General features: G+C 55.4%; 3 protein-coding genes across 3 annotated transcripts; 1 reads left to right on the forward strand and 2 right to left on the reverse strand.

Moving 5' to 3' along the window:
- Positions 1-9,804: 9,804 nt before the first annotated feature.
- Positions 9,805-13,370, reverse strand: PGLS (6-phosphogluconolactonase; the record flags this gene model as incomplete). Its single annotated transcript, XM_079547959.1, has 4 exons — positions 9,805-9,942; positions 11,043-11,183; positions 11,758-11,859; positions 12,999-13,370. 4 exons carry the CDS (start codon positions 13,368-13,370, stop codon positions 9,805-9,807), a joined length of 753 nt encoding a protein of 250 aa, XP_079404085.1.
- Positions 13,371-14,227: 857 nt separating this feature from the next.
- Positions 14,228-24,930, reverse strand: SLC27A1 (solute carrier family 27 member 1; the record flags this gene model as incomplete). Its single annotated transcript, XM_079547970.1, has 12 exons — positions 14,228-14,385; positions 15,190-15,336; positions 16,100-16,264; positions 16,939-17,076; positions 17,297-17,423; positions 17,690-17,899; positions 18,818-18,927; positions 19,018-19,109; positions 19,207-19,276; positions 20,064-20,225; positions 21,280-21,674; positions 24,764-24,930. 12 exons carry the CDS (start codon positions 24,928-24,930, stop codon positions 14,228-14,230), a joined length of 1,941 nt encoding a protein of 646 aa, XP_079404096.1.
- Positions 24,931-25,815: 885 nt separating this feature from the next.
- Positions 25,816-27,579, forward strand: NXNL1 (nucleoredoxin like 1; the record flags this gene model as incomplete). Its single annotated transcript, XM_079547946.1, has 2 exons — positions 25,816-26,141; positions 27,282-27,579. The coding sequence occupies 2 exons, from the start codon at positions 25,816-25,818 to the stop codon at positions 27,577-27,579; spliced, it is 624 nt and encodes a 207-aa protein (XP_079404072.1).

Genomic DNA, 27,579 nt, shown 5'->3' on the forward strand with positions numbered 1-27,579 from the left:
CTTCTCCTCCGCATCGATTTCTTCCAGCTCCCTCCTCCCGATAAGCAAACAGGCAGCCCCAGCCCCGCGCATTCGGGATGCCAGCAGCAGGATGAATCCCTCCACGTCTCCTCTGCTACGCAGCAAAGCGAGGCCGTTCCAAACTGCAGCGAGCAAAGATTCCACCAGCAGCCCAGGGCTTGGGGAAGAGCGCAGGGGAGATTTAAGAGCCGCTTCCATCAGCGAGCGGGACCCGATCCCATCCGCGCACCTCTATCTCTGTTATTAAACATTAAAGCTGGCAGACAACAATTAAATTAAGCTGACACGACGCTGTAAAAGACAGTTTAATTGCAGAAGCGCCCAAGTTCGTTTAAACATGTAATTAGTTAATTATGTGCGTACGGGTTTAACGTTATTCAGATTTTTCAATCGCGCCGTTCACCATGTGGGTGTTTTTATCCAGCACGGCTCCCTGAAACTGGCTGCAGTGATAGGATGGGTTGGAAAGGTCCTTAAAGAGCGTAAATGCGTGGAGAGATAGAATGGGTTGGGTTGGAAAGGTCCTCAAAGATCACAGAACCACAGAATGGGTTGGAAAGGTCCTCAAAGATCATAGAATAGTAGAATGGGTTGGGTTGGAAGGGTCCTTAAAGATCACAGAACAGGTTGGAAAAGACCTTAAAGACCAAAAATGCATGGAGTGATAAAACGGGTTGGGTTGGAAGGGTCCTCAAAGATCACAGAACCACAGAATGGGTTGGGTTGGAAGGATCCTCAAAAGATCACAGAATCATAGAATGGGTTGGAAAGGTCCTCAAAGATCACAGAACAGGTTGGAAAAGACCTTAAAGACCAAAAATGCATGGAGTTATAGAATGGGTTGGGTTGGAAGGGCCCTCTGAAGACCAGAAAGCCAAGGAGCGATTGAATGGATTGGGTTGGAAGGGTCCTTGAAGGTCACAGAACCATGGAATGGGTTGGAAGGGTCCTCAAAGGTCACAGAACCATGGAATGGGTTGGAAGGGTCCTCAAAGGTCACAGAACCATGGAATGGGTTGGAAGGGTCCTCAAAGGTCACAGAACCATGCAATGGGTTGGAAAGGTCCTCAAAGGTCACAAAACCATGAAATGGGTTGGAAGGGTCCTCAAAGGTCACAGAACCATGGAATGGGTTGGAAGGGTCCTCAAAGGTCACAGAACCATGGAATGGGTTGGAAAGGTCCTCAAAGGTCACAGAACTATGGAATGGGTTGGAAAGGTCCTCAAAGGTCACAGAACCATGGAATGGGTTGGAAAGGTCCTCAAAGGTCACAGAACCATGGAATGGGTTGGAAAGGTCCTCAAAGGTCACAGAACCATGGAATGGGTTGGAAGGGTCCTCAAAGGTCACAGAACCATGGAATGGGTTGGAAGGGTCCTCAAAGGTCACAGAACCATGGAATGGGTTGGAAGGGTCCTCAAAGGTCACAGAACCATGCAATGGGTTGGAAAGGTCCTCAAAGGTCACAGAACCATGCAATGGGTTGGTTTGAATGGATCCTTAAAGGTCAAAGAACCACGGGATCAGAGCACGATCAGATTGCTAGGACCCCAACGTCCCCTCAGCCCCACCTCTGCCATGGGCTGCGTGCCCCCCACCAGCTCAGCCTGGCTCCCATCTCTGCAAGGACGGAGCTCTGGTCCTCATCACCCTGGATAAAGAATTCCCTCCTCACACCCAACCTCAATCTCCTCTCTTTGAGCTTCAAACCATCCCCCCTTGTCCCGTTAGGAGCCCCGCCGTTCCAGGGGCAGACAGGGATGGGAAAAGGGCGGATTGTTTTCCACCACCGCCCGCGAGCACAGAACGCTGCCACCAAACGCCTGCTTGTTTTTCTCTTTGGTGGCTCCACACGCAAAGCAAACCACAACGGAACCAAACATTCCACCAGTGCAAAGGAGGAACCACGTGAGCTCCGAGCCAACCCCCAACAGATCGAGGAGGAAGAAAGAAAAGTGAGAATCGCAGCTCAGAGCGAATTGCCGAGGGAAATCCAGAGATGGGAAGAAGAAGCAGCAAGAACTGGGAGCAGAGTGCTAAAGGAAAGCCAGGATTCTCTCACAGCACACCAACTTTCCTGCTGGGCACGTCCTGAATTGAGGAAAAGCAGCCACGAGGAACGCAGCCGTCGGGGTTTGCCGTGCTCACCGTGCTTATTTACCTGCGCTGGGACAGCAATAAGGAAAAGCAAAGAGCTCCAACGGCAGCGGCTCCTCCTGCCAAAGGTTCCATTTCTTTCTGCACCCACAGGAGAGGTTTGGGAGCAGGAAGAGCTCGAGGAGATTCCCAACAGGAAGGCAGACACAAAAGTCCCCGATCCCAAACACAGCTTCCCATTTCCGGGAACGAACGCGCGGGGTTTCGGGTTTCAGGATATTCAACGCTGTTCTCATCGCTGCCCAAAGTTCCTGTTTGGGTTTTTTTTTCGGAGCTGCTCTGCGTCTCCCTGGATCCGTGTCACCCGTTCTGGTGGAGCCTGAGCTCGTTAAGGGAGGGGGTTAATTAGCAGCGGAGCGCATCCCGAAGCAACAGACCCTTCCATAGGCAGGAGCGGAGCGCAGGGATTGAACACGGAGCTGAAAGGTGGGAAATCAGCCCACGGTTTCTGGATCTGCTGGCTTTGTGATGGGAGCTGACAGCAGCACTTCGCCTGCTGAGCCCACACAACCGGCGTCAGGTCCTTCCAGCGGCACCAAACTCCTTTTGTCACCGCAAATCCCAGCGGCGTTGCGTCCTCCATCACCGCCGTGCGGGGCCTCCTCCAGCCCAGGCAGGAAAGTCGTGGCCACGAAAAAGTCATTTGTTGATGAATAAGAACAAAAATCATCTCCGTCATTCCGAGATAAACCTCCTGCAATGACTCCAGACCATGCAGAGTGCAGAGCTCGTCCTCCACACAGCAGAGATGACCGCCGTCCTTACAGCCAGCCCTGCAGAAATGCTCCCAAACAGCCCCGAACCGGGTGGAAATTAAAGCACCAAGGAGTTAACGAAGCAGCAACACACGGAGCGGGTCTGCAGCCCTGCAAACACAGCCTCCTGTGCGATGCATGCATGGGATTCGTGCTAATGAGGGCTCCGCTTCGTTAGCTAACGGCGGGTCCCCTCCCTTAAAGCCACTCTTATCATCAGATAACACAGCAGCAACAGTTACTCAGCCCCACGGTAATTACAGTAATTAGCACAGCTGGGGTGCAAAACAAACCAGGAAAGCCCCGTTTGGGTGCTGAGTGCTGCGTTTGCAGCAGGACGGGGCAGGGGCCCATTGCTGTCGTCTCACGGGGTTGTTTTACATCACGACAGCCCAACAGGAGCACAGCTCCCTCCAGATCAGCGCCACGGGGTGGGAAATGCCAGCAGACGGAGGGCTGAGCACAGAGCTTCAGCCTTCGGGATCACAGCAATCATTCGAGGTAACGAAACCCCATTTCCAGAACCACAACAAACAGCCAAAGTCGTCGCATCCGCCCCCAAAGCTGAAAGGAGGCATGCAGGGCTGGGTGGAACAGCTCCAGCTGAGCCGGCACGCAGCACAGGGCCACAGCATCTACCAGCGTCGCCCCTTCCATCCCAGCGACGACGTGCTGCACACAAAACCCTGCCAGCATCCCCCCCCCTCCCCCCCTCAGGCTGCCTTAAACCGATGGCAAAAGGTTTTATGGAGAGCTGAGGACAAATCCCAACAGTGGGATGGCATTAAGGAGCTCTCAGAGGGGAAAAAACCCCGCGGAAAAGGGATACCTGCAGGTTTCTGGGGTTGGTTTGAAGCTTATAAAAGGTGAAAATAAAGAACGGTGAAATATTCAGGGAGAACACAGAGGGCAGAAGGATGTGATGGGGGTAAAGGGGGGCCTGCAACAAAACGGGGTTGTGGGGAGCCAAGAGGGGCAGCCCCACTGCTATAGGGCACAAAGCAATGGATGGAGGTGGATCCTTCAGGGAGGAGAATTAAGGGGTATTTGATGGATCCGTGCTGAAGAATTGGGATGTCAGCTGCTGGGATGGAATCGTTTGGGGGATGTGAGCTCCGGGTGCTGGCTGAGGAAATGGGGGACGTTTGGGGTGAAGGGAATGCGGGGGATAAACAGATGGGGGCTGAAGAAATGGGGGATGTCTGCATAGAGGGGATTGGGGGATGTAGGGTGAGGAGTAGGGGGAAGGGGGTGGAAGTCTGGAGCTGCCAGCCGGGGAGGGTTTGGTTTAGAATGGGGTCTGGGGGGGATATGGGCTGAACTGGGGGGGATCAGGGGGAGGAATGAATATGAGAGGGGGGAATTATGGGGAGGGGATCAGAGGGGGGATTTGGGGGGATGTCAGAGGGCGAACTGGGGGGATCTGGTGGGAATCTGCTGAAGAAATGGCATGTACTGGGGCTGTTAATGGGGCTGGCTGTTACTGGGGTTGTGACTGGGGCTGTTCCTTACTGGGGCCGTTCTTGGGGTTGTTACTGGCACTGTTAGTTCTTGGGGCTGTTCGTTACTGGGGCTGGCTGTTCTTGGGGCCGTTCTTGGGGTTGTTAGTGGGGCTGTTAGTTATTAGCACTGTTCTTGGGGCTGACTGTTAACTGGGGTTGTTCTTGGGGCTGTTAGTTCTTGGGGCCATTATCAGGGTTGTTACTGGGGTTGTTCTTGGGGCTGTTAGTTACTGGGGCTGTTAGGTCTTAGCACTGTTTTTGGGGCTGTTATTAGCGCTGTTATTGGGGTTTTTCCTGAGGCTGTTAGTTATTGAGGCTTGCTGTTATTGGGGTTGTTAGTTGTTAGGGCTGTTATTGGGGCTGTTTGTTATTGGGGTTGGCCATTATTGGGGCTGTCTGTTACCGGGGCCGTTTGTTATTGGGGTTGTTACTGGGCCCGTTAGTTCCTAGGGCTGTCCTTAGCGCTGTTATTGGAGCCGTTTCTCAGGGTTCCGTGCTGTTAAGCGCAGGGCGGGGATTCGTGCTGACGAACGCGGGGATTTGCGAGAAATCAACGGCAAGAACTCGGGGATTCCCCCCCCCTCCCCCCGTTCGGGATCCCTTCGATCCCGGCCGAAACCTTCGGAGCAACGGATGGCGGCGCCGCCGGCCGGACCCGGTGCCGCTCGGTTCTCCTCGCTCCGCCGCCTCCAGGCCCCGCCCCGCCGCCCCGATCCACCCCCGCTTCTTCCGCACGGCGCGGCCTCACGGCGGAGAACCCAACGGAGAACCGAAGGCACCGGGATCGCCCCGAACGCCTCCCCCCGGCCGCGGATCCCCCGAAGAACGGCCGGGTCCGGCGGGAGCCACTCACCGGCACCGCGGAGGCGGACGGAGGGAGAGGGCCGCGAGACGACGGCGGCTGTGAAGGCCTCGCCCGCCGCCGCTTCCTCCCGAGGGCCGCGGACAAAATGGCGGCGGCCGGAAGTGCCCCGCGCTCCGCCCCGCCCCGCGCCCCGCACTCTGCGCACCGCCCCGCGCCGACGGCGCAGCCCCGAGGGCCGCCGTACGCCAACGGCGTAGCGATAGGCCGCGCCGCGCGCCCCCCGCGCCCGCTCACCCCGCTTCGGCGCTACACAAACGGCGCGGAGGGGGGGTTACGCAGTTAGCGGAGCGCTCAAGGGGAGGGGCGGGAGGGACGGGCGCGGCACCGGAGCCCCGTTCGGCGCTCATTTCGGCGCTCGGGGAGCCGCGGGTCCCGCCCCGAAACCGCCTTCTCCCATAAACAGCGAAGTGCGCACTTTGCGTGGAGGCGTGAAGAATACGGCCTACGCAGCGGCGCGTGACCCTCGCTACGCCGTTGGCGCAGCGCGTCCGCGCCTCGCGCCCCTCGCTACGCCGTTGGCGCAACGCGCCCCGACCTCCGCCCGCACTTTGCGTAGCGCTCCCTGACGCAGCGGCCGCGTTACGCAATGCGGGCTACGCCAGCGGGGCGACGTAAGCGCGGATGTGAATAGCGTAACCCCCCCCCCTACGCCCAACCCCAGGCCGCCGCCGCCGCGCCCCTCGCGTTAGGCCCGAGCTCACCTCAGGCGGCGAAGGCGCCGCTCCGGGCCCGGCCGAGCCGCCCTCCCGCCGCCGGGACCCGGGAGGCGTCGCGGAGCGGTCGGGGAGGAGGAGGAGGGGGGCGGGGGGAGCGGCTCCGAGGGGCAGCGGTCCGGCAGCGGCGCCGCACTGACCTCACCGCGCTGCAGCGACGTCACGGCGCCGCCGCGCCACGCCCACACGGGGAGCAAGCCACGCCCACACGGCAGGCGAGCCACGCCCACAGTCGATAAGTCACGCCCCTTCGCGTGACGTCACGGGGCGGGGGAAAAGTGGGGCGGGGCGAAGCGGGAAAGGGCGGGAAATGCGGTGCGGTGGAGGGAAAAGTGGGGCTCGGGGAACGGGGGGAGGAAACGCAGTGCAAAGGGGGGCAGGGTGCGATAAATGGGGGGAGGCAGTGCATGGGGAGAGCTGCAGCGCAATGCACGGGGGAGAATGAGGTGCAACGCATGGGGGGGATGGGATGCAATGCACTGGGAGTGAATGGGGTGCAATGCATGGGGAAAATGGGGTGCAATGCATGGGGGGTGAATGCGATGCAGTGCATGGGGGGAACCGCAGTGGAATGCATGGGGGAAGTGGGTTGCAATGCATGGAGGGGAACGGAGTTCTAGTGCATGGGGAGAAGGGGGTGTAGGGCATGGAGGGGAGGGGGAATCCCCCTCCAGAGGGCGGAGGAAGGGCAGCAGCAGCTCAGGTCCTGCGGGAATGGGGGATTTTCACGATACGGGGCGATTTTCAGAGGGAAAAACCGCCGCCAGCAGACGGTGCCACAGAGGGGCCGCGCTGAGGCGGGAAGTTGACAGGGCGCCGCCATTAGGCCGAGTTCTCGCGAGAGCTCCCGAGAAGACGCGCGCGGGAGCGGCACTGGTGGCCGCCATTTCCTGCAATGACAGGAGGCGCCGTTCTCGCGAGAGCTCCCCAAGTGCGCGGCGATCACTTTCTCGCGAGAGTTCACGAAGTGAAGAGTGAGGGTGGGGCGGCGCTCTCGCGAGATTTTTTGAGGGGGGGAGGGGGGGAGTGGGTGACGGGCGCGGGCGCCATTTTCTCCGCCGTCAGGAGGAGGCGCTGAGGAGCGGGCGGGACTGAAGGCGGCAAAGAAAAACCGAGGGGTGCGACGAAAGGAAGCCGACTGAGACAGGGGAGCGGAGGAAGGACGGGAGAGAACCGCAGCCTGGCGGCCATCGGGCTGATTCAGCGCCTCCAGGCGGGAGGAGGCGCTGGGAGGGGAATAAAGCAGCGCTGTGTGGGGCGTTAAAACCGGCTGTCAGCCTTGAGGAAGAGCCCCAGGTGCAACGCAGGAAACCTGGGGGGGCGTTCGCCTCAAAGAAGCAAAAATAAAGCGCCCTTCCTGCTGGGAAGCCACAACCCGAGGAGTTTTCCAGGTCTTGCTGCTGATGGAACCCCGAGGGGGGCAGGAGGTGGTTTTCATCCATCAATGCAGGAATACGGTGCAGGAATTGCTGTTGTGATGGGAGCTCTGCGTCCCCCCAACGCACAGACACGGATCTTCACGGATCTCCGTAGAACAGATCCCTGCATGGCGACCATCGCTTCCTGCTGCCCAATCTCTCCTCGTTACCGGCGTCCAGCAGGAGATTGCGGAGCTCTGCAGGCAGGGCTGCACCCTGGACGTCATCTGAAGCTTCTCCCACCAGAATTGTACGATTCTATGAGGATTGGAAAGGATCAGACCTCTGGTGCTGTGCATCAGCTCTCCCACAAACCAGCCATCCTCATCCGTGTCTCCAAGGAGACAAATGCTTTCTTCAGCCCAGCCCAGCAGCCCGGCTCGTTGTCTGAGTTCTCATTAGGGCCTGAAAAGGATTGTTGCTACGACAAGATAAGAACCTTGGAACTATTGGAGATTGCAGGTTGCTGATGACCATCTCTTGCATAGGGTGTAAAGGAAGGGCTCTCAGGCAGCGTGAACACCGCAGACCTTTTGGGAAGTGTCCCTGCGGTGCTTCCACACTGACGGACACCTCAAGTCCACCCTGCAAGCTGCAGCTCCTGGCTCTTGAAAGGAAGAGATGCATGCGCACCTCCGTTTCTCTTAACCAGCTCTTATATCCTTGCTGCAGGATACCTGGAGGGCATTCACCGTAATGGAACAAAAACAGAGTCCTTCCTCACAGGCGCCTGCAGACCTTGTGTATCAAAACTGCGTGTAGGGTGGAGAGTGGGGGTTCTCAGGCAGCATGAACTCCACAAACCTTTTGGGAAGCATTGGGGGGACACCAGGAAGGCGGTACGGGAGGGAGCTCTCGTGAAGAATCTTCCTGAGCAGAAAGAAATTAACGCCCGAGCTGCAGTGCAGGATGAATGTATGATCTGGGTGAGTGGGAACAATTTATAACTGTGATGAGGTCAGTGCTGTGGTCACATCTTCATTATTTTTTTTTTTTTCTCCAAGCTTTCATTTCAAGACCACGTGAACAACATCAAGCTCAGAATTATGGCGGTAACAGCAGCTTGTGAAGAGCTGAAGGAGACTGAAGGGTTTGGGAAGCTTTTAGAGAGTTGTTCCTTGGAAACGATGCGACTGCTGGCAGCAGAAATGAGCAGCCTTGTGGTTTTAACAAGAACCTCGTGGTTCTTTGCAAGGTTACAGACATGAAATCAGCAGATCAGAAGAGAACCTCACTGCGTCTGCAGGCTGAAGTCTGCGAGGAGAATTCCAGAGGCATCTTAACCTTCACAGATGATCTGCAGCACGTTGAGGGCGCGGGTGAAGCTTCAGACAAAGCTCTGAAGAGCGATAAACGAGCAAACAGGGAGTGACAATTTCCCTGAAACAGAAGATGAGCGTGGTAAGTCTGTAGAGATGAGCGTCTCTGCTGAGGGTGCGCGTGAGCAGTATGAGAAAAGGTCCAAAATGCACAACAGCACCATGAAATTGTATGGGAGTCACGTTTGGTGCCATAGGGTGCGCTGGGAGGCCCTGTGGGGAGCGCTGGGGAGGCACCAGAGCTCTGGGAGGAGGATTGTGGGACGGTGCCAGCTGCTCTCTGCCTCTGAATAATCCTTGTGGGTTCTTCACTGGGGAGTGCTGCTGCTTTCCTGCTGTTGGGCATCGCGTGGTTTCGATCCATTCCCTATCACTGCTGGGAAAGCGACAGCAGCAAAAGCGTCAAACAACAGCAAAGAAAGCGCTGGGACTGAAAAGGAGGAAACAAAACCTGCGCCACCGCGCAGACGTAAATGAAACGGGACAGGGAGGAGATGTGGCTTTGCACTGGAGATAAATAAATCACTGGGGACGGATCCAATAAACCACAGGGGAAAAATAAAGGAGAACTTGGAGCAGCTGGGTGTCCCCGTGCCACCCCACCCCCTGTACCAGCCGAGGCTCTGCTCCTCGCTGTGCTGCATGAAAGGCTGCAACCGAGTGAAAGTTGCTGGATGTTGTGTTGAGGGACATGGTTTAGTGGGAGCTATTGGGAGTAGGTGAACGGTTGGACTGGATGATCTTTTAGGTCTTTTCCAACCTTGGTGATTCTATGATTCTATGAAGAGCAAACGCCCTCAGAGCTGAGATCTGTACGTTTAATACCGCGCGCTCCTCGAAACATCACAGCCACCGTTCACAAAACATGAGAACCACCACCTCGCATCGCTCCCGGCTTCGCAGCCCGGCACCGAACCGAAGCAACGACCTCGTCTGTGCTCCACAAAAACACGACGCCGTTCCTCAACGCGCCGCCGCTGCTCCGCGTGGGTTCCTCAAACCGCAGCGCCGCGTGGTTGACCGATCCCCAATAAATCGGCCGAGGGTTTGGTCCTACAGGATGGAATGTTTCTCAAAGGGCACCGTCAGCTCTTTGGCTGCTGCCTCATCCAGGAACCACAGCAGCTGCCCCGTGTGCGGCCGGACGCAGGCGGCGGGGAGGAGGTTTTCCTCGTTGCCTTCTAAAATGCGCTGTTGGATGAAACAGAGGAGTTGTCACAAAAGAGAAGCGCAAAGCTCCGTCCCAGCCCCATCCCAAAACGATTCTATTTCACCACAGAGGAGTTAGAAGGAAACAGAACCGCAAAGCTTCACTCCAACCCCATCTCAAAACAACTCCATTTCACCACAGAGGAGTTACAATGAAAGAGAAGTGCAAAGCTCCATCCTAGCCCCATCCCAAAACACCTCCATTGCACCACAGAGGAGTTACTAAGAAAGGAGTTAAAATGAAAGGAGTTATTCCATCCCAAAATGACTCCATTTCACCACAGAGGAGTTACAACAAAAGAGAACCACAAAGCTCCATCCCAAAACACCTCAGTTTCACACAAGGAATTGTCACAAAAGAGAACCGCAAAGCTCTGTCCCAGCCCCATCACAGAACACCTCCATTGCACCACAGAGGAGTTACAAGGAAACAGAACCACAAAGCTCCGTCCCAACCCCATCCCAAAACAACTCCATTTCACCACAGAGGAGTTACTAAGAAAGAGAACCGCAAAGCTCCATCCCAAAATGACTCCATTTCACCACAGAAGGAGTTACAAGGAAACAGAACCGCACAGCTCCACCCCAACCCCATCCCAAAACAGCTCCATTTCACCATAGAGGAGTTACTAAGAAAGGAGTTACTACAAAAGGAGTTATTCCATCCCAAAATGACTCCATTTCACCACAGAGGAGTTACAATGAAAGAGAACCGCGAAGCTCCATCCCAAAACACCTCCATTTCACCACAGAGGAGTTGCTAAGAAAGGAGTTCCTATGAAAGGAGTTATTCCATCCCAAAACGACTCTGTTTCACCACAGAGGAGTTGTCACAAAAGAGAAGCGCAAAGCTCCATCCCAAAACACCTCCGTTTCACCACAGAAGGAGTTACAAGGAAACAGAACCGCACAGCTCCACCCCAACCCCATCCTAAAACACCTCCATTGCACCACAGAGGAGTTACAAGGAAACAGAACCGCAAAGCTCCGTCCCAACCCCATCCCAAAACACCTCCGTGCCACCACAACGCAATCAGATCCTTGCAGGGGGCAGCAAAGCTTTTCCCCACAGAGTCCCCAACCTTTAGGACGGCGGCTTTGCCCTCCCCCGTGGCCACGAACACCACGGCGCGTGCGGCGTTCAGCACTGGGAGGGTCAACGTCACGCGCTCCGGCGGCGGCTTCGGGGAATCGGTGATAGCAGCCACGATTTTCTCTTTCTCCTATCAAAAATAATTAAAACTGACGGATTAAAAACTAAATTGAGGCCCTGGAACGTGTTCAAAGGAGGGCAACAAAGCTGGTGAGGGGTCTGGAACACAGGCCATATGAGGAGAGGCTGAAGAAGCTGGGAATGTTCAGCCTGGAGAAGAGGAGGCTCAGGGGAGACCTCACTGCTCTCTATAACTGCCTGAAGGGAGGCTGTAGTGAGCTGGGGGTCGGCCTCTGCTCTCGTGTCATCAGTGATAGGAGCAGAGGGAATGGCTTCAAGCTACGGCAGGGGAGATTCAGGCTGGACATGAGGAAGTATTACTGTTCAGAAAGGGTGGTCAGGCACTGGAATGGATGCACAGGGAGGTGGTGGAGTCACCGACCCTGGGGGTGTTGAAGGAAAGGCTGGATGTTGTGCTGAGGGACGTGGTTTAGTGGGAGCTGTTGGGAACAGGTGAACGGTTGGACTGGATGAGCTTTGAGGTCTGTTCCAACCTTGGTGATTCTATGATTCTATGAAAGTAAAGGGAGAAGGCAGAGCTGCTTAACCCCAACTTCCTCGCCCCCACCCCAACACACACTCACCTGCAGCAGGGGGTGGTTGGGGAACAGGGAGCAGGTGTGGCCATCCGGCCCCAGGCCCAGGAGCAGCAGGTCAAAGACGGGCACAGCATCGCCATGGAAGGCCTGGGGGGAACAGGGGGGGAGGGTTGTGGGGGGAGCTCCCCAAATCCTGGGGGAAGGAGTCCCTCAAATCCTGGGGGGAGGAGAGGGGTTCACCAAATCCTGAGGGAAAGCAGGGGGAGTGGGAGCTCCCCAGGTCCTGGGGGGGGAGGGAAATGGGGAGGGGACAGTCTTCCAAATCCCAGGGGGGGAAGATGGGGGAGTCCCCCAAATAAATCCTCAAGGGTGGAAGGGTCCCCCAAATCCTGGGGGAAGGAGTCCCTCAAATCTTGGGGGGAGGAGAGGGGTTCACCAAATCCTGAGGGAAAAGGGGGGGGTGGGAGCTCCCCAGGTTCTGGGGGGGGAGGGAAATGGGGAGGGGAGAGTCTTCCAAATCCTGGGGGAGGGGGAGAGTCCCCCAAATAAATTCTGGAGGATGGAAGGGTCCCCCAAATCCTGGGGGGGGATGGAGGCGTCCCCCAAAATAAATCCTGGGGGGTAGAAGGGAGGGAAAAAGTCCCCCAAATCCTGGGGGGAGGAGAGGGGTTCACCAAATCCTGAGGGAAAGGGGGGGAGTGGGAGCTCCCCAGGTCCTGGGGGGGAGGGAAATGGGGAGGGGACAGTCTTCCAAATCCTGGAAGGGGGAAGATGGGGGAGTCCCCCAAATAAATCCTGGAAAATGGAAGGGTCCCCCAAATCCTGGGGGGGATGGAGGCGTCCCCCAAAATAAATCCTGGGGAAAAAGTCCCCCAAATCCTGGGGGAAACAGGGGGGTTGCGGTGGGGGGTGTCCTCCAGATCTTGGAGGAAGGGGGAGAGGAGATTCTCCCAAATCCTGGGGAAGGATGTCCTTGTGTTGGGGACCCCCAGCTCCTGGCAGAGGGAAAGGTATGGGGGGGGGGGGATCCCAGCTCCTCATATAGGGGAGGAAAAAGATGGGGGAAGCCGCTCCTCATATAGGGAAGGGGGGATCCCAGCTCCTCACACGGGGAAGGAAGAAGAAGGAGGGGGGGGGTCCTGCCTCCTCGTGAAGCCCCCCCGCCTTCCCTCCCCCTCTGCCCCCCCTTCACCACCCCTCTCCCCCTTCTGTCCTCGCCCCCCTCCCCCCCTTCACCTCCCCTCGCCCCCTTTCCTCCCTCTCCCTTCCCCTCCCCTCCCCGGTACCTCTCGCAGCCTCTCGGCATAATCCGCCGCCGCGGCGTTCGGAGAGAGCCCATGAGCGACAGCGAGGACCGTTGGGGCTGGCGCCGGGAGCCGCGGCAGCAGCTGAGCCCGGTACGCCCCGAAGGTGCTCTCCGGGTGCTCGGGGGGCACCAGGCGCTCGTCGCAGAAGGCCAAGAGCCACGGGCCCGACCCGTTGGCGGCTCCGGTGGAGGCGGCTGAGGGCAGCTCCCGGGCCAGGAGCCCCACCAGGCTGCCTCCGGACAGACCCAGAGAGAAGCGGCCGCCGCTCCCGGCCGCCCGCTGCACGACGAGCTGCGCCAGGGCCGAGCCCAGCTCCTGCGGGGACGGGAACACCGAGATGCGGCCCGGCATGGCGGCGGCCGGAAGCGGAGAGCGGCGGCGGCCGGAAGTGGGGAGCGGAGACCGGATGTGACGTCACAGCGGGAGGCGGAAGTGGGGGGAGCGCGCCGAAGGCGGCTTCGGAAAGAAAGGCGGAAGTGCTGCGCGTTGCCTAGCAACCTGCGGCCTAGTCGAGGGCTGAGGCCTGGGCCTTGCGTGAGGGCTTCAGCCCCGCGTCCGCAGCCTCAGCCCGGCTCACCTTCGGCGAGAAGCAGTGGAAGGAGACGCTGCGCGCAGCCATCCCTCTGTGTTAACTCTTGCCTGGCTCCCGTGCCCCCCCAAGCAATGAAAACACATCACAGCTTGCTCAGCAGCACTCATTAACATTTCCTCACTCACAGCACGGCTGCCCTCCATCCACCTCCCTGCACCCCAAAGCCTGCTCTGAGCTCAGAGGCCTCAACCCCTCATGTCCGTAACTCCCAGCCCCGAGGGCTCGGCACGTGTGAGATTTCCAGGCGTCGTTAAGGTAAAAACTGTGACCTAACGCAATTAAAGACTGCTCTGTTAAAAGCCTAACTCGTTAAGTACAGCCTGCAGCCGGAGCACAAACAAACCCGCCGCAAAAGTCACCACAGAACCTCTGCCACGACAGCAGAGCAGCGGGGAGCAGTCACAAAAAGCCCTCTATCAGCGCGGCAGCGGGTTAATGGGTCAGTGCTGGCTGGTTAATGTGCTTTAGGTGAGGGCGACACCCCGAGGGGGGTTTCCCTGCTGGTGCTTTCACTGTCGGAGGGTCTCACGTTGCGTATCAGCTTCCCACAAGCCTCATCTTTCCAGTGAATCATCATTTTCCTCGCCGCCTTCTTCAAGGTTTGATCCAGGCTCGATCATAAGGCGACTTTCCCGGAGCAAATCCTGGCGTAAAGGCATTCATCCAACGGAACGTATTTGCCCAGCTTTACATCCAGGAAATACAGCCGGTCCGATGTCTGGTGGGGGTCAAAGCCTTCCCTCTGCAGCCGGGTCTTCTGGATCTTAAAAGTGCCTTCAGAGAAAGGAGAAAGGAGAAAATATTTTGAAGGAGACGCTTCGTATCCGAAACGCCGTGAGAGAGAAATGTCGCATTTCATTTCCAGTCAGATTTTTGCTTAAGAATTTGCAAATATTCTGTTTGCCACCGTGTTCCCATGTGAAGCTCGTGCAGTTTTTACTTCTCTGAAGTCACGGAGTGGCTCTCGGGATTCCCAGGAAATGGAAAAAACTCTGCGGATTCCCAGAAAACTGGAAGGGCTCCGTGGATTCCCAGAAAATGGGAAGAGTTCTCTGCAACCCCAGGACATTTAAAGCACCAAAGCAAGCAGCCAAAGCATCTCCTGTTGCCGTGGCTGCTGGTTGTGCTACAAGCAAAATTAAGGGCATGCAGACACGGTGTGACCAGAACAGGACCACGCAATGGCCCACGAAAGGCAGCAGACGGTGCAGCACAGAGTGAGGGGTGCTCAGAGCCTCCTCCCCTCTTTTCTCAGCAGCGCTCTGTGCACGCAGAGCTCCTGCGCAGCCACATGGATACCATTTCAGAGAGCTTTGTTCCCGCTGTGCTTCAGTTTTAAAGCCTGTAACAAGCTTGTTTGCTGGCTTAAGACTGAGCTCTGGCTTTTATTCATGGCATTTGTTGACTACAAGAGAGGATTTCATTACGCAACCTCTGGCAGAAGATGGATGGCAGCCAACCAAGCGGCTCCAGTTACAGCGCATTGCCTGAGGGCTGCTTTCTCAGCTCCCTGCCTAATAAAAGTTCCCCCTTCGAGCTAAAAGTTGGCCGAGGGCAGCAGATGGGGATTGCACCTACCTGTGGTGTCAACCTGGGGTGAAAGACGGAGGAAAATGGGCCGGGCGTAGGAAGGCAGAACTTTCTGGAGCTCCTGGTAAAGAATGTTGGGGTTCACTTTCGTTTTAGGATCTGCGATTGCTGCCATTCCAGCTTTTCCTTCCACCCCTGAAATAAAAGAGGTGGAGACACAAAAAGGTAGCATGAGTTAAGCATGAAATATTGAAGAGATTCAAGTGTAGATATGGGCTGGAGAGTTTGGCAGAGAGGAACCTGATGAGGCTCAATGCGAGCGAGTGTAGAGTTCTACACCTGGGGGGAAAAAACAGCATGCATCAGTCCGGGTTGGGGCTGAGCAGTGGAAAGGAGCTCTGCAGAGAAGGACCTGGGGGTCCTGGTGGCCAATGGTTGACCACGAGCCAGCAGCGTGCCCTGAAGGCCAAGGAGGCCAATGGTGGCCAACAGGTTGACCAGTGGTTGACCAACAGTTGACCTGTGGTTGAGTGGCAGTTGATCATGAGCCAGCGGGGCGTCCTGGTGGCCAAGAAGGCCAACAGAACCCTGGGATGCTTTGCCCAAAGCGTGGCCAGCTGGGTGCTCTGCACTGGGGAGGCCCCGTCTGGAGCACTGGGCCCAGTGCTGGGCTCCCCAGGTCAGGGCTGATGGGGAACTGAGCCCAGCGGAGGCTGCGGAGATGCTGGGGGCCTGGAGAATTTCCCTTATGCCCACATCTCACGTGATTTCCTACCGCTCAGTACGAATACAACAGCATCAAACTCCCTTCCAGCCTCTATTCCATCCTCTCCTTTTCAGGTGCCTGGTTTCAGTAGAGGTGACCAAGTTCTACCCGTCCCGCAGCGTGATGCACATTTGGTGAGTTTTCTTATTTCTGTTCTCCCATAAGCTTGAGAATTCTGACTTGAGATGTTACCTGGCACTTCCACTCCGTACACCGCGACGTCTGTCTGGTTGAGGATGTGACTCAACATCCCTTCCACTTCTGTGGTGGAGACGTTTTCTCCTCGCCATCGGAAAGTGTCTCCGCTGCGATCCCTGAAGTACATGTAGCCGAGCTCATCCATCACCAACACATCTCCTGGAGGGAGAGAAGACACTGAATCACCTTGGGTCTCAGCTCAGCTGTGCTTCAGCTGTTGTTCCCCCCCCAGATGCTGCACTGTCTTCTTCCCATGGAACTGCAGAACCAGCTGAGTGACTTTCCACCACCATTACGGGAGAGAATGAAGCTGCAGCTACAGAAAAAGGGCAGAGGAAAACTTCCCCTTCCTTGAAACGTAAACACTGCTGCCAGGGCAGCTCAGCAGCTGGCAACTTGCAAGCACTAACACAAACTGCTCCTCTCAGAAGAAGACATCGGGGTTAGGTGTCACCGAACCAACCTGGTCTGGTGGGTGGCAACCAGCCCACAGCAGGGCTTGGAACCGGATGGGCTTCAAGGTCTCTTCCAACCCATCCCGTGGGATTCCACGGATCTCTGATCTTTAAGGTCCCTTCCAACCCAATCCTTCTGTGATTCTATAATCTTTAAGGTCCCTTCCAACCCAACCCATGGGATTCCACGGATCTCTGACCTTTCAGGTCCCTTCCAACCCAACCCATGTGACTCCATGGATCTCTGACCTTTCAGGTCCCTTCCAACCCATCCCATGGGATTCCATGGATCTCTGACCTTTCAGGTCCCTTCCAACCCAATCTTTCCACGGTTCCACGATCAGTGCTGAGGATCTGCATTACCAGTGAGCCCAGTACCTGACAGGTAGGCCTGGTCCCCCTTCTGGAGCACGTTGTAAGCAATCTTCTTGTGGGTGGCACTCTCATTGACGTAGCCGTCGAAGCGACGCAGGGGATCCTGTTGATTTATCTGACCTACGAGTAATCCTGGCTCTCCTGCAGGAAAGAGGGCCGAACGGCACAAGACAACACCGAGTTACGATGTTTTCCATCACATCATTGCTTGTCCCAAAGATCTTCATTAAAGCAACTGATCAGAGATCTAGAAGGGAAAACCTGTATGCGACACCGCGAACCCCTTAAACCCATCAGAGCTCGTGAAGTATTTGTTCTTAGAACGAAGAACTGCAGGAAATGGCTTCAAGTCAAGGCTCACCTGGGCGGCACGGGACGCACAGCCCCCTGGAATCACGGATCAGCTCCATCGTGTCCTCATTCACCTTCACCAAACGAATGGGATAAACGTTGGGCAAGATCCGACTGTTGAAGCCGCAGGCACCGACCTTCCAAAAGACAGGAAAAAAAACCAACCCATAAGGCTGAACAAAATGCCTTGGGTTTTGTATGCTGGGAATTCTCTGCTCTTTATTCCCTCTCCGTTTGAGAGGGAAATTTGCCCTGAGTTTTTCCTTTTTTTGTGTGTGCGCGCTGCTCTTATTTACCAATTCAGCTCTTTATCATCTCTAGAATGCAATGTGCAGAGAACCGGGGCTGCAAGCAGAGCTTTTTCCCTTCCTCTCGTTCCTCTCCACCTTTCCTCTTCCCTCACCTTCCCATCCAAGTTGGCAATGCTGCAGTTGCACTCCGTGGCTCCGTAGAACTCTCCGATCTGCTTGATGCGGAAGCGCTTGGTGAAGTCCTCCCAGATGGTGGGTCTCAAGCCGTTGCCCACCGCCAGCCGCACGCAGTGCTGCGTCTCCGACTCTCGGACCGGCTGGTTCAGGAGGTACCTGCAGATTTCCCCGATATACTGAATAATCTGAAGCAGCAAACACAAAGACATCGCTCAGGATTGGGTTCTGGGCCGCGCTCCAGGAAGGTTGGGGGAACAAGCGGTCGGCTGTAAGCAAAGAGCTTGATGTCACAAGGTGAATGCTGGCTGGGGATCCGATTACCACCTATAAATACTCCTACTGGGAGGAGGGACAGATCAACACCGGGAAGGAGAAAGAGCTGCTTAAATTAGTAGGTGACGTTGGCACCGACACAAGCGAGCATTCAGCGACGACGAGCTGCCAAGAGAACTCAAGTCCTCAAAGACCTTTCCCCCCAAATTGCAACAGATGTTTGTGTTTGGAGATTCAGCCTTGATGGCTTTACGGAGCGAGCAGGTGAGGGTGGGTGAAGGACATCCCCGAGTCTCCATCCCACATCCCTACCATGGCGCTGGCAATTCCATTGCGCCGCAGCACATCTTACAGAGAAACGATGAAGGTTTGGATGCTGGCTGTTGTTTTTTTCCTGAGGCTGAAGTTACCAAAGCTCTGGATTTAAAACCTGTTGTGTTTGTACTCCATTCCAACATATCCTGAAAACACTGAATTTCCACCACTGCCTTCACTGGGGACGGAAACTCTCCCTTTACCAGAGCCTCATTATTTTCTATGAGGCACCAAGAACATTGGGATGGGGAATATTTCTACAAAACCCACTGAAAGGTTCAGGAAAGGGAATAAAACAGATTGTTTGGAGATACGTGAGGATTTCAGTTGTCCAAACTATAACTCAGGAGGCAGCGCTTGGGATCCCCCTTCAAAATCCCACCTGCTGAGGTCACACTTGTAATTCCGCTCGTTATGTCAACCGCTATCAAACTGTACTGATTCCTCCCATGGCTCTGGGACAAGGGGACCAAGTGGAGATGGGCAGTGAAGCAGCGAGCCAGCAGAGCCCTCACCGTGCATCTGTACTTGGCACAGTCATCCCAGAAGCGGCTGGCGGAGAACTTCTTCCTGATGACCACGGTGAGGCCGTGGATGAGGCACTGGCCGACCCCCATGATGTTACCTGGAAAAGAAAGAGCCCGAGGTTGGCTTGGGGTCTCCCGTGGGGACACGTGGAGGATCCCAAGGTGGATTTGGGGTAGGGGATGCTCGCCTGCGGAGTGGTAGAGCGGAAGGCAGTTGTAGAGGATGTCCTTTGGGTGCATCCTGTAGGCGTAGTACCCAAAGGCAGCGATGCGGTAATACCTGCAAGGACACGGCCCAGGATGAGGACGTGGGGGTGAACCGAGCTTCAGCTTCGAAAAAGCATCGGAAGAAAGAAATCGCCTCCTCGGGTCCTCACCTGCTGTGCACCACAATGGCAGCTTTGGGCATTCCCGTGGTGCCTGAAGTGTAGATGTAAAAGAGCCGATCTGGAAGAGCAGAAAACAGGCATCAGGCCAAGCGACCTCTGGGAAAACCCTTGGTAAAAAGGTGTTTTTAGGCTTTTTGTTCCTATCAGGGCACTTGAGGACGGGCTTTGACCACGGCTCAAATCCTGACATGGGCGTTGAAGCGTACCCTAGGAGAAGGTCTGGATGTTGTCCATAGAGGTAAATAAATAAATGCACACAAAGAGTTTGCAGAGCTCTGAGGATGGGACCCACACATCTCTGCACCGATGGTCCCGGGATTTGATGAGCTCTCCAGCTCAGACCCTGATTCTGAAGCAATCTAGAGGAAAAGCTGAGGGTAGGGCAGGATACCCCAAGGCCCTGCAGTGAAAACTCTGAAGGAGTTTCTGCAGCACTGAGAATCTCACTCCTGATTGATCTCAGATGGGCACGGAAACCTCAGCTGCGGAGAATATTCATCCAGAATGCCTTCAAACCTGGATCTTTCATTATTTTTCCTTGCAAATCTCAGCTACTGAGAAACTTAATCCAGAATATCCTGGAACCACAATCTTACAATTTGTTCTTTTTTTCCCCATATATATATATATTTTTTTTTCTATCTGTGACCCCAAACAGGGTTGATTTAACCCCTCCTTTGCTGTCTCCTAGCCCAGCTCTGAGTGCTGTGGTTTAGTGGGCATGGTGTGATAGGCTGACGGTTGGACTCAATGATCTTTGAGGTCTCTTCCAATTTGATGATTCTACAGCTCTGGGATTCTTATGGACACCCCACTAAGAAATGAGGACTGCTGATAAACACAACCATCCAAGCCTTTGGCTGGAATCTGAGTTGGTGGTGACTTCGATGCAGTGCTCAGAAGAGGATCCAGGTGCCTGGTCTCTGCAGGAACAACTTCTGGCTTGTAGTCACCGGAGCAGAACTTGGCCATGTTCTTTCCCAGCATCCCGTTCACTTCGGTTATTGCTGCAACACAAAGCCAGAAACGCTTTGCAAGAAACGGAACACGGCAGGAACAGTGGCAGAAATAATCTGTGTGATATCCTGTTGTGCCCCGAAGCGTCGCTGCAATGAGAGGACCCGAAGATCGAGGTCCAGATGCCAACCATTCTACTGTTCCATGGCTCTGTGCTCTTCAAGGTCCCTTCCAACCCAGATATTCTATAGTGCTATGATCTTCAAGGACCCCTCGACCTCATTACATGACTCTGTGATCTTCAAGGACCCTTTCACCCCAACCATTCCATGGTTCTATGATATTTAAGGACCCCTCCAACCCTTCCCATGGCTCTATGATTTTCAAGGACCCTTCCACCCCAACCATTCTACAGTTCTATGATCTTTAAGGACCCCTCCAAGCCATTCCATGGCTCTATGATCTTCAAGGTCCCTTCCAACCCAGATATTCTATAGTGCTATGATCTTCAAGGACCCCTCGACCTCATTCCATGACTCTGTGATCTTCAAGGACCCTTTCACCCCAACCATTCCATGGTTCTATGATCTTCAAGGACCCCTCCAACTCATTCCATGACTCTATGATCTTCAAGGACCCTTCCACCCAACCATTCTACAGTTCTATGATCTTTAAGGACCCCTCCAAGCCATTCCATGGCTCTATGATCTTCAAGGTCCCTTCCAACCCAGATATTCTATAGTGCTATGATCTTCAAGGACCCCTCGACCTCATTCCATGACTCTATGATCTTCAAGGACCCTTTCACCCCAACCATTCCATGGTTCTATGATCTTCAAGGACCTCTCCAACCCATTCCATGACTCTATGATCTTCAAGGACCCTTCCACCCCAACCATTCCATGGTTCTATGATCTTCAGGAGCCTTCCAACCCAACCATTCTACAGTTCTATGATCTTTAAGGACCCCTCCAACCCATTCCATGGCTCTATCATCTTCAAGGACCCTTCCCACCCAACCACTCCATGGTTCTACAATATGAAGGTCCCCACCCCCTCCATCCCCACCCCCTCCACAACTCTACGATCACCCAGGCGCCCCACCTGAGGACAGCTCCCCTCCAAAAATCACCGCTTTGGCTCCTGACGTCGTTATGCAGTAAACCAGCGAATCCAAGCGCAGGTTGAAATTAATGAGGGCCGCTTCGATGCCGACTTTCGCCATCCCCAACCAGAGGCCGACGAACTCGGGGCGGCTCTCCATGAAGATGGCAATGACGTCCCCAAGGCGGAAGCCTTGCTGGTAGAAGAAATTGGCCACGGCGTTGGAATACTCGTCCAGCCACCGGAAGGTCCACTTCTCACCCGTGGCCTCGTAAATCAGGGCCACTTTGTCGGGGTGCCGGCGGACGACGTCCTGGAACATCTTGGGAATGGTGGTGTTGTTTTTTTGGTGCCGTCGTAACTTGTACTTGACTCGTAACAGCACCGAGAGGCCGCTGAAGCAAAGAAAGAGAAGAAATAAGAAATCCAGCAGGATTTGCAGCATTCTCCACAAGGAATTGCAACGTTCTCCGGAAGGAAACACGATGTTGGTACCGACATCAATGATTCTCTCTGTTGGGACACCCTTGGCGTTATCTGGAAGGCCACCAAGTTTCGTGGATGGCTTTCGGTCTACTTTACAATCTTTGGTTTATATTGAAATTAATTCATTTGTTATTGTTTTTTTTTTTTTTTAATATTGATGCTTCTGAGTCAAACATAGCACCGATTTCCATATGGGAACACGGACACGGTGTGTGTACCCCCTATGGGAGTCCCATTGGAATCCAACCCCTTGGACACCTCAACCACGCTGACACTGAACTTCGGATCGCTGCCGCTCTACGGAAAACGATGGCTTTTAGCATTATGGTAACAAAAACTCACAAAAACACCATCGATTCTGGCACTTTCCATGCCTCAAACCAGGGGTGATCCACAAATCTGAACGTTGGTGTCAAATCAAAGCGGTGATGCTAAGCCACGGGTTGTTTTTTTTTAAGGATATGAGTGGGGAAAAAAAGCTTTGCAATGATTGCTTTCACCTGGAACGGAAATGTGATCTTACATAGGCAGCACCTCTCTTGCCAGGATGATTTTCAGCATTTTTGTGCTATTTATCCAGTTTTACACCTTGGGATCTGTCATTATTTAAGTGACAGAGCCAGCATCACCACTCATAAAGCAAAGCAAGGAAGGAAACAAAGCCAACGGTTCCCCTTTCGGCCCTGGGATGGCCGGAGGGGATGAAGAAAACACAGATTTCAATGACCACGTAAGGAATGATGGATAATATATCAGAACAGCAGCACAGATTCGGCTCCCTTCTGGAGATGGGACCGAATGCAGGCAGCGCGGCGCGTTTCTCTTCCGCCGACATCAAAGAGGGAATTACTGCACCACGAGACTTCGGAAGAACCCCCAGAAAACCCCAAACGTCGTTTAATGTCAGCCCTGAAAGAAACCCCCGCAGCTCTGAGTGTCAATGAGCACAGAGGGGAGGGGGAAGGGATCCCTCAAACGGAGCTGTTGGCCACGGTCGGGCTGCGCGGTGACCTTCCGCGGAGCGGTGCCAAGCGCGGAACAGAGGAGCCTTTTGTCTCGTGAGCCACACTTTTCCAGATACTTAAAGGGTTTTATTCCGCCCGGTTTATTTTCTGCCATTCTTCCCAGCTCGCCGGGCAATCGGGAGGAAGCAGCTCTTCAAGGCTCAGTGACAGCCGTGGCAAAGCCAGGCAGCGCTGGCCAGAGCAACGGCCTTAAATCCTTACAAATTCAAAGCACATCCCCCCCAAAAATGGGCTAAAAACTGCGGAAATCAGTGAGACACCCTCGACAGCTCCCAGGAGTAACAGTGGCCTTTCCTCATGCTGCTCCCATCCCCGAATTTCACTCCTCAAAGGCAGAGTGGAGAGTAAGAAACATCCTCACGTCACTGAGGCTCAGCGGCTGAACTGGACCGGCAGCAGTGCTGGCACTGGGGTGGAACTGGAAGCGTGGGGACGGCAGCGGGGTGGGTGTGGGATGGGCATCCTGCAGGGCAGCACGTCCTGGGGGCCAAGCACTGGGAATTAGGCAGCAGTTACTGGGCACTGGGTGTAGGGAATGGGGCAATGGGCGCCACGCGCTGGGCACTGGGCACCAGGCTGGGGATATGGGGCACTGGGCACCAGGTTTATGGGCACTGGGCACCAGGCTGGGGATATGGGGCACTGGACACAGGGAAAAGGGAACTGGGCACCAGGTTGTGGGTATTGGGCACTGGGCACAGGGAAAAGGGCACTGGGCACCAGGCTGGGGATATTGGGCACTGGGCACAGGAAAAAGGGCACTGGGCACCAGGTTTATGGGCACTGGGCACAGGGAAAAGGGCACTGGGCACCAGGTTGTGGGTATTGGGCACTGGTACCAGATTCTGGGCACTGGGTGTTGAGTACTGGGCACTGGGTGCCAGACACTGGATACTGGGCACCTGATTCTGGGCACAGGGCACTGGGTACTGGGAAAAGGGTACAGGGCACTGGGAAGAGGACACTGAGTAGCAGACATTGGGTACTGGGCATCCAGTTCTGGGCACTGGGAACATGACACTGGGAACCAGGTTGTGGATATTGGGCACTGGGCAGCAGGTTTATGGGCACTGGGTGTTGGGTACTGGGCACTGGGTGCCAGACACTGGATACTGAGCACCTGATTCTGGGCACAGGGCACTGGGTACTGGGAAGAGGACCTGGGTACCAGACATTGGGTACTGGGCACCAGATTTTGGGCACTGGGCACATGGCACTGGGCATAGGGTACCGGGCACTGGGAACAGGGCACTGGGCACCAGGTTCTGGATTCAGGGAACCAGATTCTGGGCGCTGGGCACAGGGTACCAGGCACTGGGCACCAGGTTCTGGGAACAGGACATTGGGTACTGGGAACAGGGCACTGGGTACCAAACATTGGGTACTGAGCACCAGATTCTGGGCACTGGGTACTGGGAAGAGGACCTGGGTACCAGATATTGGGTACTGGGCACCAGATTTGGGGCACAGGGTACTGGGCACATGGCACTGGGCACCAGGTTCTGGATATTGGGCACCAGATTCTGGGCACAGGGTGTTGGGTATTGGGAACAGGGCACTGGGTACTGGTAACAGGGCACTGGGCACCAGGTTCTGGATACAGGGCACCAGATTCTGGGCACTGGGCACAGGTTACTAGGCACCAGATTCTGGGCACAGGACATTGGGTACTGGAAGAGAACACTGGGTACCAGGTTCTGGATACTGGGCACCAGATTCTGGGCACAGGGCATTGGGTATTGGGAACAGGGCACTGGGTACCAGGTTCTGAATACTGGGCACCAGATTCTGGGCACATGGCACTGGGCACAGGGTACCAGGCACTGGGTGTCGGTTACCGGGCACCAGGCACTTGGTACTGGATACCAGATACCGGGCACAAAGCTTTGGGTATTGGGAAAAGGGCGCTGGCTGTGGGTCCCGGGCTCGATGCACACCGTAGGGCATAGAACGCCGAGCCCCGCACCACTTACAAGAGATCCCGCAGCGCCGTTTTGCAGATCACCCTCAGCAGCCTCCAACCTCCGCTTCCCAGGCCGATGCCCAGCGCTGCCGCCAGGCTCCAAACCCACGGAACCCCGAAGAACCTCATCAGCCCCAACGATCCCAGCGCCGCGGTGCAAACCCCCACCGGCTGCATGCTGCGGATGGAAGGAGCGGTCACAAATCCACCGGGCCTTAAAAATCCACAACCCCGGCCCCGTTGTGACCCCTCCCGTCCTCCCAACCTCCCAACCCTCCCCCCCTCCCCGAGCCCCACATTCCGCTCCTCCGTACCTCCGCACCGCTCCGCCGCCCGCAGCGGATCCGACCGAGGAGCTCCGAGCGGCGCTGCGGGGAAGCGTGGGCTGCCCACCGGTAGGCGGGACAGTCCGGCGGCTCGCGATCTGATTGGTGGAAAGCTCTGAGGGAGGTCTCTGATTGGGCGAGGAGAAAGGGCGGAGCTGTCCTTGGTAGGGAACGGAGCGGATCGGGAAGGGAGCGGAGCGGAGCGGAGGTTTCGCTTCGCTGCCGCCGCGGAGGGGAAGGGGAAGTCGGGCAAAAAGCAGCGGGAAAAGGCGTTCGAGCCGTAATTCCAATAGAAAACGGAGTTGTCCTTCATATTTCTCCAGTTAATGCGGAGAGGAACGGAGGATTCGTCCCACTGCCCTCCGTGCGAGGAAACCGGGGCAGCCGCACCGGGAAAAGACTTTTTTTTTTTGGCTTTAAATCTAATAGAAAACGAGTTGCTGTTCGTTCTTCTGTTTGTTCCCACTCAGTGCTGGGCGCCGTCCCGTTGCTTTGCCCCGTCTTTCATCCCCCCAACGCTGTGGGATCCGTGCCAGGACCCAACGCAGCGCCGTCCCCGCATTCATTGACCCCTCGCTTTAATCCGATTTCGGCTATGAATAGCAGCCGGGAGCGGCGGGGGGAGGGAAGCGCGGAGGGCTGTGCGTCTCATCCCGCCCCGTTTGGACACTCGCTGCTCTGCACATCCCCCATTGGGATCCGCCACCCTCCCCCCTCCTTTCCCCCCCCCCCCGCCATGGCTTCTCTGTTCACTGGGAAAGTATTGATCGTCAACAACAGGGACCGGGATGAGGTGGAGACGGAGAGGGAGCTGTGTTTGGCTCTGGAGAACAGAGTGATGCTGCTGTATTTCGGGGCGGCTGAATGCCCGCAGTGCCGGAGCTTCGTGCCACGGCTGAAGGATTTCTTTGTGAGGTTGACAGATGAGTTCTACGTGGAACGGGCATCGCAGCTGTGTTTGGTGTACGTGTCCCGAGACGCCACTGCGCAGCAGGAGGAGGCCTTCCTGAAGTCCATGCCCAAGAGGTGGCTGTCGTTACCCTTTGGAGATGAGTTCAAGAGGTGGGTGGTGGGGTTGGGGGGATTCTTTGGGGTCGTAGGAGTGCGGAATGATGGAGTGGTTGGGAAGGAAGGGACTGTAAGGATCGTAGAATTGTAGGTTGGGTTGGGTGGGAGGGGAACTTAAAAGATCACAGAATCGTGGAATGGTTTTGGTTGGAGGGACCTTAAAGATCTCAGAGTCACGGAATCACAGAGTGGGTTTGGTTGGAAGGGATCTTAAAGATCACGGGATCATGGAATGGTTTTGGTTGGAAGGACTTTAAAGATCGCAGAGTCACGGAATCACAGTCTGGGTTTGGTTGGAAGGGATCTTAAAGATCACAGAATCGTGGAATGGTTTTGGTTGGAGGGACCTTAAAGACCAGAGAATCATGGAATCACAGAGTGGGTTTGGTTGGAAGGGACCTAAAAAGATCACAGACCCATACAATGTCTTGAGTTTGGGTTGAAAGGGTTCTTAAAGATCACAGAGACAGAGAATGGGTTGGGTTAGAAGGGACTTCAAAGATTATAGATGGAAACATAGAACCATAGAGACACAGAAATTCTTAGGTTGGAAGGGTCCTCAAAGGTGGTGGGATGATAGAGTCATAGAAAGACGGAATCATGGAATGGTTGGGCTGAACGGGACCTTAAAGATCAAAGAATCATAGAATGACAGAGTGGGTTGGGTTGGGAGGATCCTTAAAGGTCACAGAATCACAGAATTTTAGGGTGGCGTGGGCTGGGAGTGACCTTGAAGATCATAGAACCGTAGAATGGTTTGGGTTGGAAGGGACCTTAAAAATCATCAGACGGTAGAATCGTAGGATTGTAGATCCATAGAATCCAAGATCTGTAGAATCACAGATTCACCGAATGTCTGGAGGAATCCTTAAAGATCATAGAACCACAGAATGGTTTGGGTTGGGAGGGTCCTTGTGACCCATCCAGCCCCAGTCCTGTTGCCACAGGCTGATTGCCACACACTCAATTAGGAAATGGGATTTACCACAACCTCATGAACGGCCGAGCAAGGTGCAGGTAACGCTGACAACTCCTTCCAGCCCCTCTTGGAGCCATTTCGGAGTTTGTACTTTAATGAATACCGAGGAACTCTGAGTGCAGCGGGTCTTGAATTGAGATTTCTTCCCTTTGCAGGGAACTGGAGCTGCGCTTTGCCGTGTCTGAGGTGCCCAGGGTGGTGGTGTTGAAACCCAACGGGGACGTCATCGTCGGGAACGCCGTGGATGAGATCACCAGCATGGGTCCTGCCTGCTTCCAGAACTGGCAGGAGGCAGCTGAGCTGGTGGACAGGAATTTCCGACTGGCTGAGGATTTTGATGACTGTGCCAGGAGGAGCATCAGCGACCCCCTCCGGCGCCTCAAGTACAAACTGGGCAAGGGGGAGAAATCCAGGAGTGAAGAGCAGAAAGAGGATGGTGATGAGTCCTCATAG

The sequence above is a fragment of the Tetrao urogallus genome, assembly GCF_951394365.1.
Source record: "Tetrao urogallus genome assembly, chromosome: 36".
NCBI classification, from domain to species: Eukaryota; Metazoa; Chordata; class Aves; order Galliformes; family Phasianidae; genus Tetrao; species Tetrao urogallus.